Source organism: Coregonus clupeaformis, chromosome 28 (assembly GCF_020615455.1).
Source record: "Coregonus clupeaformis isolate EN_2021a chromosome 28, ASM2061545v1, whole genome shotgun sequence".
NCBI lineage: Eukaryota > Metazoa > Chordata > Actinopteri > Salmoniformes > Salmonidae > Coregonus > Coregonus clupeaformis.
The window spans coordinates 4,072,739-4,089,440 of NC_059219.1; the positions used below are offsets into that span (position 1 = coordinate 4,072,739).

A 16,702-nucleotide genomic window follows, 5' to 3' on the forward strand; every position below is an offset into this window, starting at 1 on the left:
AAAAAAGCCATTGCTTACAGAAAAAAATAAGCAAACATGTTTGTTGTTCGCCAAAAGGCATGTGGGAGACTCCCCAAACATATGGAAGAAGGTACTCTGGTCAGATGAGACTAAAATTGAGCTTTTTGGCCGTCAAGTAAAACGCTCAGGAAGGAGACGCATTCTGTCTCCTAGAGATGAACGTACTTTGGTGCGAAAAGTGCAAATCAATCCCAGAACAACAGCAAAGGACCTTGTGAAGATGCTGGAGGAAACCATTACAGAAGTATCTATATCCACAGTAAAAAGAGTCCTATATCGACATAACCTGAAAGGCCGCTCAGCAAGGAAGAAGCCACTGCTCCAAAACCGCCATAAAAAAGCCAGACTACGGTTTGCAACTGCACATGGGGACAAAGATCGTACTTTTTGGAGAAATGTCCTCTGGTCTGAAGAAACAAAAATAGAACTGTTTGGCCATAATGACCATCGTTATGTTTGGAGGAAAAAGGGGGTCCTTGCAAACCGAAGAACACCATCCCAGCCGTGAAGCACGGGGGTGGCAGCATCATGCTGTGGGGGTGCTTTGCTGCAGGAGGGACTTGTGCATTTCACAAAATAGATGGCATCATGAGCAAGGAAAATTATGTGGATATATTGAAGCAACATCTCAAGACATCAGTCAGGAAGTTAAAGCTTGGTCGCAAATGGGTCTTCCAAATGGACAATGACCCCAAGCATACTTCCAAAGTTGTGGCAAAATGACTTAAGGACAACAAAGTCAAGGTATTGGAGTGGCCATCACAAAGCCCTGACCTCAATCCTATAGAAAATGTGTGGGCAGAACTGAAAAAGCGTGTGCGAGCAAGGAGGCCTACAAACCTGACTCAGTCACACCAGCTCTGTCAGGGGGAATGGGCCAAAATTCACCCAACTTCTTTTGGAAAGCTTGTGGAAGGCTACCCAAAACGTTTGACCCAAGTTAAACAATTTAAAGGCAATGCTACCAAATACTAATTGAGTGTATGTAAACTTCTGACCCACTGGGAATGTGATGAAATAAATAAAAGCTGAAATAAATAATTCTCTCTACTATCATTCTGACATTTCACATTCTTAAAATAAAGCGGTGATCCTAACTGACCTAAGACAGGGAATTTTTACTAGGATTAAATGTCAGGAATTGTGAAAAACTGAGTTTAAATGTATTTGGCTAAGGTGTATGTAAACTTCCGACTTCAACTGTACATCTTGCTTTCACAACTGAACATTTGCTCAACAGCACCCTCTGCAGCCACACTCTACCCATGATATCAAAGTAATTTTTGATAAGGCGTGAAAATGAAATTAACGATTTGTGTGCTTCAAACTGTTTGCTTGGAATGATTTGTAGCTATGGGCTCTATCTGTGCTAGAGAGCGCTTTCGACCAGAAAGGAAGAGGCGAAGCAAGAGGGATTTGCATTGAACCCCCTTTTGTTTAATTTCTTGCACTGGCTCTATGCACACTCACTGGACTCTACCCCCCCACACACATACTACACACATACATGTACACTACATACTCACACACACAAAACAAACACATTCATATTGACGCCACACACACACTCACACAGACACACGTTCACACTCTTTCCATACGCTGCTGCTACTCTGTTTATTATCTATCCCGATTGCTTAGTCACTTTTACCCCTACCTACATGTACATATTACCTCTTACCTCAACTACCTCGTACCCCTGCACATTGACTCGGTACCGGTTGGTACTCCTTGTATATAGCCTCATTGTTGTTATTTTATTGTGTTACTATTTCCTTTTTTTATTAACTAATTTTTCTTACTTTTTAACTCTGCATTATTGGGAAAGGGCTCGTAAGTAAGCGTTTCACGGTCAAGTATGTGCCTGTTTTATTCGGTGCGTGTGACAAATAACATTTGATTTGATAACTGGGCCCCAAATCTTTGTATGGATTTGTTTTTGATCCGCAAGCGAGGGGTTTTTGTATGGAGTTCATTGAGAGTGTCGAATTTGGTCAACAAAAAAATGAACAGCTTATTTGCTACGTGAGGCTTATTTGTAGTGATGGAAAACAGAGGCTTTTTTAAGGCTTTGGCGCTTTCACAAAATTGTGCCGGAAAACGGTACTCAGAGTTTCATTTTCTGTTCCCAATGCACATTAGTGACATCTGCTGGTCAGCAATAAATAGCAGCAAAAACAATTTTCTCCACTGTTTTAATCAAAACTCCGTGGTGCAGCAGTAAATCGTTGGCTTTAGTAGCCGATAGTCAGTTGGAATACCATATTTGATTCTTACATCATGCTTCCCTTTTTTGCCTTCAAGTTTACTATTTTTCCAAAACTGAATCTATGGCATTATTTAGGATGCTTAAGACAGAATCATATACTATACTAAATAAAACAAATTATTTGAACATTAGTGCAGAAAGTGTGGCTTCAATGAGATTAATGCTGTAGCGTTAAGATTTCCCTTCACTAGAACTAAGGGGCCTAGCCCGAACCATGAAAAACAGCCCCAGACCAATATTCCTCTTCCATCAAACTTTACAGTTGGCACTATGCATTCGGGCAGGTAGCGTTCTCCTGGCATCCGCCAAACCCAGATTCGTCCGTCGGACTGCTAGATGGTGAAGCATGATTCAACACCCCAGAGAACACGTTTCCACTGCTCCAGAGTCCAATGGCGGCTAGCTTTACACCACTCCAGCCGATGCTTGGTGTTGCACATGGTGAACTTAGGCTTGTGTGCTGCCGCTCCGCCATGGAAACCCATTTCATGAAGCTCCCGACTAACAGTTATTGTGCTGACGTTGCTTCCAGAGGCAGTTTGGAACTTGGTAGTGAGTGTTGCAATTGAGGACAGACGATTTTTAAGAGCTACTTGCTTCAGCACTCGGCGGTCCCGTTCTGTGAGCTTGTGTGGCCGACCACTTCGCGGCTGAGCCGTTGTTGCGCTTAGACTTTTCCACTTCACAATAACAGCACTTACAGTTGACCGGGGCAGCTCTAGTAGGGCAGAAATTTGACAAACTGACTTGTTGGAAAGGTGGCATCCTATGACGGTGCCATGTTGAAAGTCACTGAGCTCTTCAGTAAGGCCATTCTACTTCCAATGTTTGTCTATGGAGATTGCATGGCGGTGTGCTCGATTTTATACACCTGTCAGCTACGGGTGCAGCTGAAATAGCCGAATCCACTAATTTGAAGGGGTGTCCACATACTTTTGTATATATAGTGTACATTCATTTCCAATGGAAGCTGCATTTGCCTTGCAGCATTTCATTGCAGAGGCTGTTGCAGTGCGTTCTGTGTGGTGCATAAGTTGGATTTGTCAAAGGCATGCATCAAATTGTATGTGTAGATGGCTTGACAGAAGTGGTAGCAGAAGATGAATGTTGAACTTTTGTTGCACACATATCCCGATTGACACTGTAGTTGTGATCGAGGCGTAAGCAGCTTAATGATTTCGATGCATGCCTCGGAGCTCCGGTATCAAACGTAACACCCCTACTTATTTTATCGAATATAAGTTTAGCAATGAGTAGGTTGTTACGAGTATACTGATATAAGTAGGGCACGTGACATCCCGGCAACTTTGCGAAAGAATACTTTATATCGGAGTTGTGCCTGTTGTTCACACGCTTATCTCATTGGCTAGAATGGTCCGACCTGATCTTGCCGCGCTCAGTTCCTCAACCTGAAAACACGCGATACCGTAAAGTGTTGTGTATTCGCGCACCAAATTCAGGCGGAGCCTGAAGCGCGGCTGGCTTGACTGCGTTTTGCGAGTCTCCGCACACTTGACCGCAGTGAGTGATATAGGTTACTCAAATCGGTTAATAAGGTTCGACTTGTTACATTAACAGGCAGTTGAAACAAATATACAGATTAGAATATAATATACATGAAAAGAATGCATCTCTCTCTCATTTATTTCCAATGCAGAATGTGGGGCGTGGCTCCACCTAAAATAAGACTCTGCCTCGTTATGCCGATTGGCCAGACCTGCCCTGTTCTAGAACCGGGTAGTTCAGCGCTCCCGCGATTCTCGAAACTTGACTGTCAGTCTCTTCGTACATTGCACAGGAGAATTGGACTGACTAGTGTGTGCTATTTTGAGCCGTCCTCTATTCCTATATCTTTCGGAACTGTTGTTGTTGACATTCAACACTGAATTGAACTTGTAGGTCGTCGTTAAAGACTGTCCACCAGGGATGTTCGACCTAACGAAGGAATGGAATCTGTCGTTTGCCGGCTGCGGGTTCCTGGGGATCTATCACATCGGAGTGGCCAGCTGCCTGTTGGAACAAGCGCCTTACCTTATCAAAGGAGCAACCAAGATCTACGGGGCTTCGGCCGGTGCCCTCTCCGCCTCGATGCTCGCCAGCCAAGCATCCATAGGTAGGCTACAGTACCCTACGCTGGCCCTTGATTTCACCGGTCCCTGTCATCAACTGATTGCCTGGATGGGGACTTTTACGCACAAGGAGTACTCCTCTCTTTCATGTGTTTAGGCAACTTTAGATTAGCAGTCAAATTAACTTTCAAGAATAATAACTTGTGGTCTTGACACATGGGGTGAAATTAATTGTACAATGCTGGAAACGTTGCTCCTATGTAATAGATAGGTGATTGTACTGGTGTTATAGGTTGAATTTAGATTGTTAAAATAAGCTACATTTTTGTCATGTTATAAACTGCAAACTATTATGGTCAGAGCCAAAATATCTGCCTGTGTAGAAATATGGTAGCCTACCATTCATTGATCATACCACACTATTGATAGATGCCATGTGAGTCATTTATAGGACTATTGACCTATTGGTCCTCTGGATCAGAGGCCTCCCAATGTTACTGATTGATCTCGCTGACTAGGGGCACACACACAATCACGATTAAGAGCAAATATAACCCTGCATCACATAGAACTGATTTAGAGAGTAGCTCTTAGCTGAGTCTCTGTGTGATACCAGGCCTTTTCACTTTCTCTTAATTTTGAACCCAATAACCTTATAGTCAAGAGACGAAGGAGTAGCCTGCAAGGTTTCTTGGAATCAGTCCATACCTGTCCCAGTTGTATCATGTCTAAATGAGAGAGAGAGAGTTAAAGAGGGTGAGAGATTGAAAGAAAGAGTGAAAGAGGGAGACTTATAGAGTGATTAGTCAATATAGGGTCATGAACCTTTTACCGCGGTGGGCTAAAACGTGTCCACACAGAGCGTTTCTTGGTAGTCTTAAACAAATCTACTTTGAAACAAACGTATACACCTCACACATGGTTATGGACTTACATTGAAGAAGACACCTGTACCATATATGATATAGAGTTGAAATGTATTCAATTTGAGTTTGCATCCCAATATGACACTTTATATACAGTACATCACAGAAGACTGAAATATAACAAAACGCCTAGTTTGTTTATTGATCTGTACACTGAGGTGACTATTCAAAGATGCTCAGCTGGTCAATATCCCCCTCCAGTGATTCCCCAACATCTTGTCAACATGTGCCCTGAAAATCGCGCAGATATCTTCTACCAATCTGACTGTATGTGCTTTTATCCATACCAAGGCTTAGACATCTTTTAGGTGTCAAAAACCTCTCCAAAATGTCAAATTGTGTCAAATCTTTCTACAGCAATTTTATGGACAAAATTACCTTCTTTGATGTAGACAAAAATATATAATGTGTTCATGAGTGTTTGTGTTTAGGCCCGGTGGCCAAAAACCTCTCCAAATACATTTACGGTTTTAGACCTATTCTTCAAAATATCTTACAGATATCTTCCAGGCCCTTTCTCACCCTCGCTCATCATGTTACAAGCTGACAGGCACAGACCATAAAAGCCTCTAGCTCACTCAACTACACCTCCCCCTCTCCAGCATGGGGCAGATAAGGATGTGGCTCCACTGAACTGACCAATCAGCAGTGAGGAGACTTGATAGGCAGTGTACTCTTGTGACCCCTTCAACACCAACTTTTCTATCACCAACAAGTACATCACCCCATCTAATGGAGAGGTGTCAATGGCACAGGTCATGACAGTTCAGCTGTATTGAACATGTAGCTGTACCGAACACAGGCCCACAGCCCATTTGAACTGTTACTGCTTTACTCAATGTTGATGCTATACAGACACTACAAATACAGAGCAAGGGAAATACAGGTAGACTTCGTTCATGCCACAGTAAAGGGGATGTACAGATACCTATAGATGTTTATGTGCATGCAAAGGGGAGCTCTGGTCAGGGACACAGCTGCGGTGAGTAGTAATACTTATTTTTTTGTAATCCGGGGAGAGGTTGCATCACAGAGATTCCTGAAAGGTGAAAAACAATTGTGTAAATGTTTAGTATTTTTGGTCTCTGAATTTAAAAAGCCCTGCATAGCCTAAAGACACTATAAACAGGGGCCCTTGTTGGGACCACAATTGCTTGGCAGCATATTCAGGATTTCTTTCAAAAGCGAGTCAGTAGGCTATAACAATTGAATAAACTAGATATTCAAAATAGTGTTGTGCTTGCATAGGCTATAAAGCGCTAACTCAGCCAGCCAAAAGTACCTGTGGTAGGTGAGGATGGAGGAGAGTGACTGGTGTGGATCAATTGATTCATCCAGGAGAGAGGTTTCATATGAGCAGGGGTTTGAACATCATTCATATTCAATCTCTCCCTATCCCAATCTGCTGTCCCCACTTGCTTCAAGATGTCCATCATTGTTCATGTACCCAAGAAAGCAAAGGTAACTGAACTAAATGACTATCGCCCCATAGCACTGACTTCTGTCATCATGAAGTGCTTTGAGGCTAGTTAAGGATTTTATCACCTCCACCTTACCTGTCACCCTAGACCCACTTCAATTTGCATACCGCACCAACAGATCCACAGACGATGTAATCGCCATCGCACTGCACACTGCCCTATCCCATCTGGACAAGAGGAATACCTATGTAAGAATGCTCTTCATTGACTATAGCTCAGCCTTCAACACCATAGTACCCTCCAAGCGCATCATTAAGCTCGGGGCCCTGGGTCTGAACCCCGCCCTGTGCAACTGGGTCCTGGACTTCCTGACGGGCCGCCCCCCAGGTGGCGAAGGTAGGAAACAACACCTCCACTACGCTGATCCTCAACACATGGGTCCCACAAGGGTGCGTGCTCAGCCCCCTTCTGTACTCCCTGTTCACCCATGACTGCGTGGCCACTCATGCCTCCAACTCAATCATCAAGTTTGCAGATGACAACAGTAGTAGGCCTGATTACCAACAATGACGAGACAGCCTACAGGGAGGAGGTGAGGGCCCTGGCGGAGTGGTGCAGGAAAATAACCTCTCCCTCAACATCAACAAAATTAAGGAGCTGATCATGGACATCAGGAGACAGCAGAGGGAGCACGGCCCTATCCACATCGACGGAGCCGCAGTGGAGAAGGTGAAAAGCTTCAAGGTCCTCTCCATACACATCAGTGACAATCTGAAATGGTCCACCCACACAGACAGTGTAGTCAAGAAGGCGCAACAGTGCCTCTTCAACCTCAGGAGGCTGACGAAATTAGGCTTTTACAGATGCACAATTGAGAGCATCCTGTTGGGCTGTATCACTGTCTGGTACGGCAACTGCACTGCCCGCAACCGCAGGGCTCTCCAGAGCGTGGTGCGGTCTGCCCAACGCATCACTGGGGGCACACTGCCTGCCCTCCAGGACACCTACAGCACCCTATGTTACATGAAGGCCAAAAAGATCATCAAGGACATCAACCACCTGAGCCACGGCCTGTTCACCTCGCTATCATCCAGAAGGCGAGGTCAGTACAGGTGCATCAAAGCTGGGACAGAGAGACTGAAAAACAGCTTCTATCTCAAGGCCATCAGACTGTTAAATAGCCATCACTAGCCGGCTACCACCCGGATACTCAACACTGCACCTTAGAGGCTACTGCCCTATGTACATAGACATGGAATCACTTGTCACTTTAATAATTGAACACTAGTCACTTTAATAATGTTTACATACTGCTTTACTCATTTCATACATATATACTGTATTATACTGTATTATAGTCAATGCCACTCCGACATTGCTCGTCCTAATATTTCTAAATTCCATTATTTTACTTTTAGATTTCTGTGTATTTTTGTAAATTGTTAGATACTACTGCACTGTTGGAGCTAGGAACACAAGCATTTCGCTACACCCGCAATAACATCTGCTAAATATGTGTATGTGACCAATAACATTTGATTTGATTTGAATTATTAAAAAAGCAAAAAAAATGTGTATACGGTGTACACCTTGGTAACGTCCATGAATGTGTGGTAGCGTTAGCATGCCAACTAAGACAGATAACATTACATTTACATTTTAGTCATTTAGCAGACGCTCTTATCCAGAGCGACTTACAGTTAGTGAATACATATTTTTTTATACTGGCCCCCGGTGGGAATCGAACCCACAACCCTGGCGTTGCAAACGCCATGCTCTATCAACTGAGCTACATCCCTGCCGGCCATTCCCTCCCCTACCCTGGACAATGCTGGGCCAATTGTGCACCGCCCATGAGTCTCCCGGTCGCGGCCGGCTGCGACAGAGCCTGGATTCGAACCAGGATCTCTAGTGGCACAGTTAGCACTGCGATGCAGTGCCTTAGACCACTGCGCCACTCAGGAGCCCGACCGGGGCTTGTTGATTACCATCAACAACGTTTCCAATAAAAGATGCACTAAACTGGTTTTGCCATTGAAGAATCCACGTTGAACAGCTGTTGATTTATGACCGTCAGTGGAGGCTGCTGAGGGCAAGACGGCTCATAATAATGGCTGGAACAGAGCTACCATTCCACTGATTCTCTCCAGCCATTACCACGAGCCCATTCTCCCCAATTAAGGTGCCACCAACCTCCTGTGATGAAGAGCAGGTAGCTTAGTGGTTAAGAGCGTTGTGCCAGTAACCGAAAGGTCGCTGGTTCTCATCCCCGAGCCGACTAGGTGAAAAATATGTCGATGTGTCCTTGAGCAAGGCACTTAACCCTAATTGCTCCTGTAAGTCGCTCTGGATAAGAGCGTCTGCTAAATGACTAAAATGTAAATGACTTGGTGTCTGAGGGGAGAGAGGCTGATAAAGATCTCAACTGGTGATTTGGCTGGCTGAGGGCCTGTTTGACATAGAAACTCCAGATTTTAAGTGGGAGTTTTGAAATATGGTTGATGAATTATGAAAATATGAAGAATATTAATAAATAGACGCCAGGGGGCCACTAGAGGGTGCTAAAGCAGGATGAGACAAAATAAAGGACTGGATTGTTGTGAAAATTGGCAGATGAAACATCTAGGTTACCATTCATGATAACAGTTCGTATAGGGTCACTGGCGTAGCACAGATTATGTCACGTATAATTCACTGTATCACAATTCCAGTGGGTCAGATGTTTACATACACTAAGTTGACTGTGCCTTTAAACAGTTTGGAAAATTCCAGAAAATGATCTCATGGCTTTAGAAGCTTCTGATAGGCTAATTGACATCATTTGAGTCAATTGGAGGTGTACCTGTGGATATATTTCAAGGCCTACCTTCAAACTCAGTGCCTCTTTGCTTGGCATCATGGGAAAATCAAAAGAAATCAGCCCAAAAAAATTGGACACCTCCACAAGTCTGGTTCATCCTTGGGAGCAATTTCCAAACACCTGAAGGTACCACGTTCATCTGTACAAACAATAGTACACAAGTATAAACACCATGGGACCACGCAGCCGTCATACCGCTCAGGAAGGAGACGCGTTCTGTCTACCAGAGATTAAGGTACTTTGATGCGAAAAGTGCAAATCAATCCCAGAACAACAGCAAAGGACCTTGTGAAGATGCTGGAGGAAACAGGTACAAAGGTATCTATATCCACAGTAAAACAAGTCCTATATCGACATATAACCTGAAAGGCCGCCAAGCAAGGAAGAAGCCACTGCTCCAAAACCGCCATTAAAAAAGCCAGACTACGGTTTGCAACTGCACATGGGGACAAAGATTGTACTTTTTGGAGAAATGTCCTCTGGTCTGATGAAACAGAAATAGAACTGTTTGGCCATAATGACCATTGTTATGTTTGGAGGAAAAAGGGGGACGCTTGCAAGCCGAAGAACACCATCCCAACCGTGAAGCACGGGGGTGGCAGCATCATTTTGTGGGGGTACTTTGCTGCAGGAGGGACTGGTGCACTTCACAAAATAGATGGCATCATGAGGAAGGAAAATGATGTGGATATATTGAAGCAACATCTCAAGACATCAGTCAGGAAGTTAAAGCTTGGTCGCAAATGGGTCTTCCAAATGGACAATGACCCCCAAGCATACTTCCAAAGTTGTGGCAAAATGGCTTAAGGACATCAAAGTCAAGGAGTGGCCATCACAAAGCCCTGACCTCAATCCTATAGAAAATGTGTGGGCAGAACTGAAAAAGCATGTGCGAGCAAGGAGGCCTACAAACCTGACTCAGTTACACCAGCTCTGTCAGGAGGAATGGGCCAAAATTCACCCAACTTATTGTGGGAAGCTTGTGGAAGGCTACCCAAAACGTTTGACCCAAGTTAAACAATTTAAAGGCAATGCTACCAAATACTAATTGAGTGTATGTAAACTTCTGACCCACTGGGAATGTGATGAAATAAATAAAAGCTGAAATAAATAATTCTCTCTACTATCATTCTGACATTTCACATTCTTAAAATAAAGTGGTGATCCTAACTGACCTAAGACAGGGAATTTTTACTAGGATTAAATGTCAGGAATTGTGAAAAACTGAGTTTAAATGTATTTGGCTAAGGTGTATGTAAACTTCTGACTTCAACTGTATATGAATACGTTATAAGCCATTACATTTTTTTATTTATTACAGGAAATTAGCTTTAAAGCTGCAAAATTCTCTCTCTGCTCCCCATGCACCGAATACAACAAGTGTAGACTTTACTGTGAAGTGCTTACTTACGAGCCCTTTCCCAACAACTAGAGTTAAAAAGTAAGAACATTTGCACGCAAAAAAGGAAATAGGAACACAATAAAATAACGAGGCTATATAAAAGGAATACCTGTACCGAGTCAATGTGCAGGGGTACGAGGTAGGTGAGGTGATTTAGGTAATATGTACATGTAGGTAGGGGTAAAAGTGACTAGGCAATCAGGATAGAAAATAAACAGATAATAAACAGAGTAGCAGCAGCGTGGGAAAGTGTGTCTATGTGTGAGTGTGTGTGCGCATGAGCGTATGTAGTGTGTGTGAGCGTTTGTGTGTGTCTCTGTAGAATGTGTGAATGTGTGGGTGAGTCCAGTGAGTGTGCATAGCAGTGCAAGAGAGTCAGTGCAAAAAAAAGGGGGTCACTAAAATAGTCTGGGTAGCCATTTGATTAACTATTACACTACCTCAGTATTTTCTTATCACCAATATATTTTCTTTATAGGAACTCTGTGTGCATACCAGTCATTAGATCCATTCCATCAAAGTGTAGATAAGATGAACACACATAACTAGCTCAGTACAGGTGCAGAGCAGTAAATAAGTGAAATCAGTGGATAAATGTTTTTTGTGAGCTACGGATCACTGTTTAATTCCCTTGAGAATAAATTTTCCTTTGAACAAAACAATTATCCAATTCCTCCCAATGGAAGGCCCTAACATACTGTCTGTCCGTCCGTCCGTCCCCTCCTCTAGCTAGGTGCTGTGAGGATGTGATCGAGACGGTCAAGGAGGCCCGGAAGCGTAACCTGGGTCCCCTCCACCCCTCATTCAACCCGCTCAAGATCATCAGGTTGGGCCTGGAGCGCGACCTGCCCGCCGATGCACACACACTCGCCTCCGGGAGGCTGTGTGTGTCACTCACTCGCGTGTCTGATGGACAAAATGTCATCGTGTCCGAGTTCAAGTCCAAGGAGGAGCTCATCCAGGTGAGTGTGCCTCACTCAACCCACCTGGGCTGCTATTCACAAAACATAGGAGTACTGATCTTGGATCAGTTTGGGCTTTTAAATCATAATAGATAAGAGGTGGGACCTGATTGTAGATCAGCACTCCTACTATGAAACGCATTGTGAATATGGGCCCTGAACACCGCTGTGCACTTGAGAGTTTTTCCATATCCCATATTTATCCCATACATATCCCATACATATTTGTCCTTTCACCTACTAGCCTTGCCATTGACTGTTTACATAAGTTGTATTTAGTGTAAACTGGGTTGAACTGTGTAACATCTCTTTCTCTGGTGTGTCCACAGGCGCTGCTGTGCAGCTGTTTCATCCCCATATACTGTGGCCTGATCCCCCCATCCTTCCAAGGAGTGGTAAGTGCCCAAGGCCCTAATGCCTCAACTGCTTTCTTATGTTTCCTTGAACACTGTTTCCTTATTTTCTAAGAAGAAGCAGCAGATGTTGGACTTGGTTTATTATGATCTCATCTTTGATGCCTTTATTGCTCAGGTCATAGTCATAAGGACATGACCAAAAGTATGTGGACACCTGCTTGTCGAACATCTCATTCCAAAATCATGGGCTTTAATTTGGAGTTGACCCCCCCTTTGCTGCTATAACAGCCTCCACTCTTCTGGGAAGGCTTTCTACTAGATGTTGAAACATTGCTGAGGGGACTTGCTTCCATTCAGCCACAAGAGCATTAGTGAGGTTGGGCACTGATGTTGGCCGATTAGGCCTGGCTCGCAGTCGGCGTTCCAATTAATCCCAAAGGTGTTCGATGGGGTTGAGGTCAGGGCTCTGTGCAGGCCAGTCAAGTTCTTCTACACCGATCTCGACAAACCATTTCTGTATGGACCTCGCTTTGTGCATGGGGGCATTGTCATGCTGAAACAGGAAAGGGCCTTCCCCAAACTGTTGCCTAAAAGTTGGAAGCACAGAATCGTCTATAATGTCATTGAATGCTGTAGCATTTAGCCTAGCCCAAACCATGAAAAACAGCCTCATACCATTATTCCTCCTCCTTCAAACTTTACAGTTGGCACTATGCATTGGGGCAGGTACCATCTGCCAAACCCAGATTCATCCGTTGGACTGCCAGATGGTGAAGCGTGATTCATCACTCCAGAGAACGGGTTTCCACTGCTCCAGAGTCCAAAGGTGGTGAGCTTTACACCACTCCAGCCGACGCTTGGCATTGCGCATGGTGATCTTAGGCTTGTGTGCGGATGCTCGGCCATGGACGAACAGTTCTTGTGCTGACGTTGCTTCCAGAGGCAGTTTGGAACTCGGTAGTGAGTGTTGCAACCGAGGACAGACCATTTTTACGCACTACGCACTTCAGCACTCGGCGGTCCCGTTCTGTGAGCTTGTGTGGCCTACCACTTTGCGGCTGAGCCGGTGTTGCTCCTAGACGTTTCCACTTCACAATAACAGCATTTACAGTTGACCGGTCAGCTCTAGCAGGGCAGAAATGTGACGAACTGACTTGTTGGGAAGGTGGCGTCCTATGATGGTGCCACATTGAAAGTCACTGAGCTCTTCAGTAAGGCCATTCTAATTCCAATGTTTGTCTATGGAGATTGCATGGCGGTGTGCTCGATTTTATACACTTGTCAGCAACAGGTGTGGCTGAAATAACCAGGGAGTCCAGGGTGGCTCCATTCTAAACTGAGCACAGTTCTCCAAAACATAAACTACCATATAACACTGACCGATTTAGGTATTCTCTCGCTCTCTCTCTCGCTCTCGCTCTCTCTCGCTCTCGCTCTCGCTCTCGCTCTCGCTCGGTTTCATTTAAACTAGATTTCATCACTGGACTACATTCTCGTAACAGTTGGCTTTGACACTCTGAACAAGGAAATATACTACATTCTTTGCCCTCAGCCCTGAACTCTCTTTGCCAACCTCACTGCGAAATTGAGTCTTGATCATGCTTTGGAACTGGCACTGCTATCCTTTTTCCCCCTCAGATGTTCTAAGCGTTTTACACTAGAAAAATATGAATTCATTCACAAATCTGAACTTGAAATGGAGCAACATCGTGTAATTATATAAGACTGGCGTAAAAATTGATAAATTCTCCAAATAGTAATGTCAGATTGTTTGGTCATGAGTTAGCAGTGTGGAGAGGTTGGCTAAGGGGAAATATTGTACTGGCATGCCTAATATGCCCACAAGAGGGGAATGTTTCCTTGAATAAGTCGTATCATATTATATTTCAGTGATAACCGAGTTGGGTTATAAGTTACATGTTGTTTAGCAGAAGATAGGTGGAGGCAATCAACAACAAATATTTATAATATATTTTCCAAATACTATTATTTACTTACTTTCTCATCAAAATACCTATGGGTCTCTGTCAGTGCTTTAATGACCTATGTGGTATATCTATTTCTGTCTCAGGCACGGGGCTGTTGAAAGAGAGCGACCCGGCTCTACATATTTTACTGGTTTGTGACTCACTGACACGGCCCCCTGGTTAGAGGGGAATAAAGCAGCCCAAGCGTTAACACACACAGGAACTTTAAATCACACACAGGACAAGATGTACATGGGTATGGTTCTGTAATGGACAGAAATAGAGAGGTAATGCATATGCTATACAGGAGATAAATACACTGGCCTGAATATATATTTTCAGAGTACGATAGAATGGGATATGGGATAAAACAACAAGGACTGTATCTAATAATGACCTAATACGCATGTATTATATAGTAACACCAGATTAATGACTAGCATGGTGATAACACAGTAAGAATAATGGCAAGGATTGTATATTATACAAATAGTATGCTATTGCACAGCAACACACAAGAGCAAGGACTCATCATTGCATACAATATCAGAAGTAACATAATAACTTGAATGAGAACTACATGGAATGCTGCTACTCTAGCACATACTACAATGATAACAGCGATATCAACTTACTTTGTAGTCACGAATCGTATGCACATATGTTCACCCACACTCACAGACTGGAATAACACAGTTTAGGTATGGCAATATTTACTCCCTTGGCGAGCATGGGTCAGGCTGGCTAGCCAATCAGGGCCTGGAGAGACTGCATGGCTAGAGCTTGCACAGGGTTGAGACACATGGCTATTGTCTGATTGGCTGAAGCCATAAACTGGAGGAGATATCATCTCTCTGGTCGGGGGGTGAAAGGGTGAGGATGGGTGAGAGTCAGACAGCATGGCTCCAGAAAGCAAATAAACAAATGCTCACACAAAACAGTGATATAGCGCCCTTGGCAGGGGGATTCTGTAACAGCTGTATTGATGTGTCTTGCCCCTTAGAGTGAATGCCAGACAAATCTTCTCTAAGTTGATAGCCTTTATAAGCGATGTAGAACAGTCATCTCTGTCAGCCCTGAGACATCTTGACCACAGTATGCCTGGGGTCTTGCTCTGTGGAGAGGCTGTGGTCCTGATGTAAGTAAATAGTCAAACAGGCTTATTTATAATTGAGCATGGGTCCAAAAACACCCAAGTATTCTCACTTTCTCTCTCCCTCCTCCCTCTCTCCCCCCCTCTTCCCTCTCCAGCGTTATGTGGATGGGGGGATCAGTGACAACCTTCCACAGTCAGTGCTGAAGAACACCATCAGCATCTCGCCGTTCTCTGGCGAAAGCGACATCTGTCCCCGGGACACCTCCTTCAACTTCCACGAGCTTCGTCTCAACAACACCTCCATCCGGTTGAACCTGGGCAACATGTACCGCCTCAGCAAGGCCCTGTTCCCCCCAGAACCCAAGGTACACACTTAGCACCTTTTTTTCTATTTAGAACCTTAAAGGGTTCATCGGCTGTCCCCATAGGACTCTTTGAAGATCCATTTTTGGTTCCAAGTAGAACCCTTTTGGGTTCCATGTAGAACCATTTCCACAGAGAGCTGGAACCAATAAGGGTTCTCCTATGGGGAAAGCCGGAAAACCCTTTGCAACCCTTTTTTCTAAGTGCAGGACTCCCGCTATGACTGCTTACCAATGCGTTATTTATGGGTTATGAATGTGTTATGAAGTCCTTATGTAGGCCCTGTTCCCAAAGGTAGGATGGAGGATCAGGATGCTCCTTAGTCCCATTCATTAGATGGGTTGTTTATGACTGCTTGTAAATGCCTTATGTATGGTTATGAATGTGTTATGAAATGTTTGGGTTACGGTATGTAACCCCGGTTCTCTGAAGGAGATGAGGGGGACATCTCACTATGGGACACACCCTCTTCTGCGGGTCATTGGTTGAAACCTTATTCAAATAACGCCTAACAGGCCAATCAGAGCTTTGTTGGTGTATGCACCACGCGTCTATATAACACCCTGCACTGCTCTGGTTTCCTCATTCTAAGAATTACCTCTTACACGAGTCGTGCAAGAGGGGCAATCTGGTGAGATGTCTCCCTCATCTCCTACAGAGAACTGGGGTTACATACCGTAACCCAACGTTTTCTTTCAGTCGACTCCATACGGCTCCCTTGGCCAACAGAGACTGTATCTCGTCTCTGAGGACTCAGGCTGCTTCCCCCTGTGCAGTGGACTTCACTATTCCCATGAAACGCGGGGGGACCCCTGCGAATTGTAGTCTGTACCCCTGGTCTACGGTGCGTAGAACCAAGGGGAGACTGCACATGCACGCCACTGCTCTCTGTGAGGAGCAAGGGAACCCACCTGTCCCCTAGGGGGGCCGGGGAGCCCTGTGACAGTCGCCCCACTGGGGCAACTCTGCATGTGGCAACCTGTCCCGTGG

At 44.5% G+C, this 16,702-nt stretch overlaps 1 protein-coding gene across 1 annotated transcript in view; it reads left to right on the plus strand.

Annotated features, from left to right (window-relative positions):
• The first annotated feature begins 4,022 nt into the window (after positions 1-4,022).
• Positions 4,023-16,702, plus strand: part of LOC121542557 (patatin-like phospholipase domain-containing protein 2) — a 31,019-nt gene continuing 18,339 nt past the window's right edge. The window contains exons 1-4 of the mRNA XM_041851966.2: positions 4,023-4,403; positions 11,698-11,930; positions 12,260-12,325; positions 15,505-15,714. Coding sequence (XP_041707900.2) covers positions 4,217-4,403; positions 11,698-11,930; positions 12,260-12,325; positions 15,505-15,714 — 696 coding nt within the window. The 5' untranslated portion in view covers positions 4,023-4,216. The remainder of the gene's footprint in view (positions 4,404-11,697; positions 11,931-12,259; positions 12,326-15,504; positions 15,715-16,702) is intronic.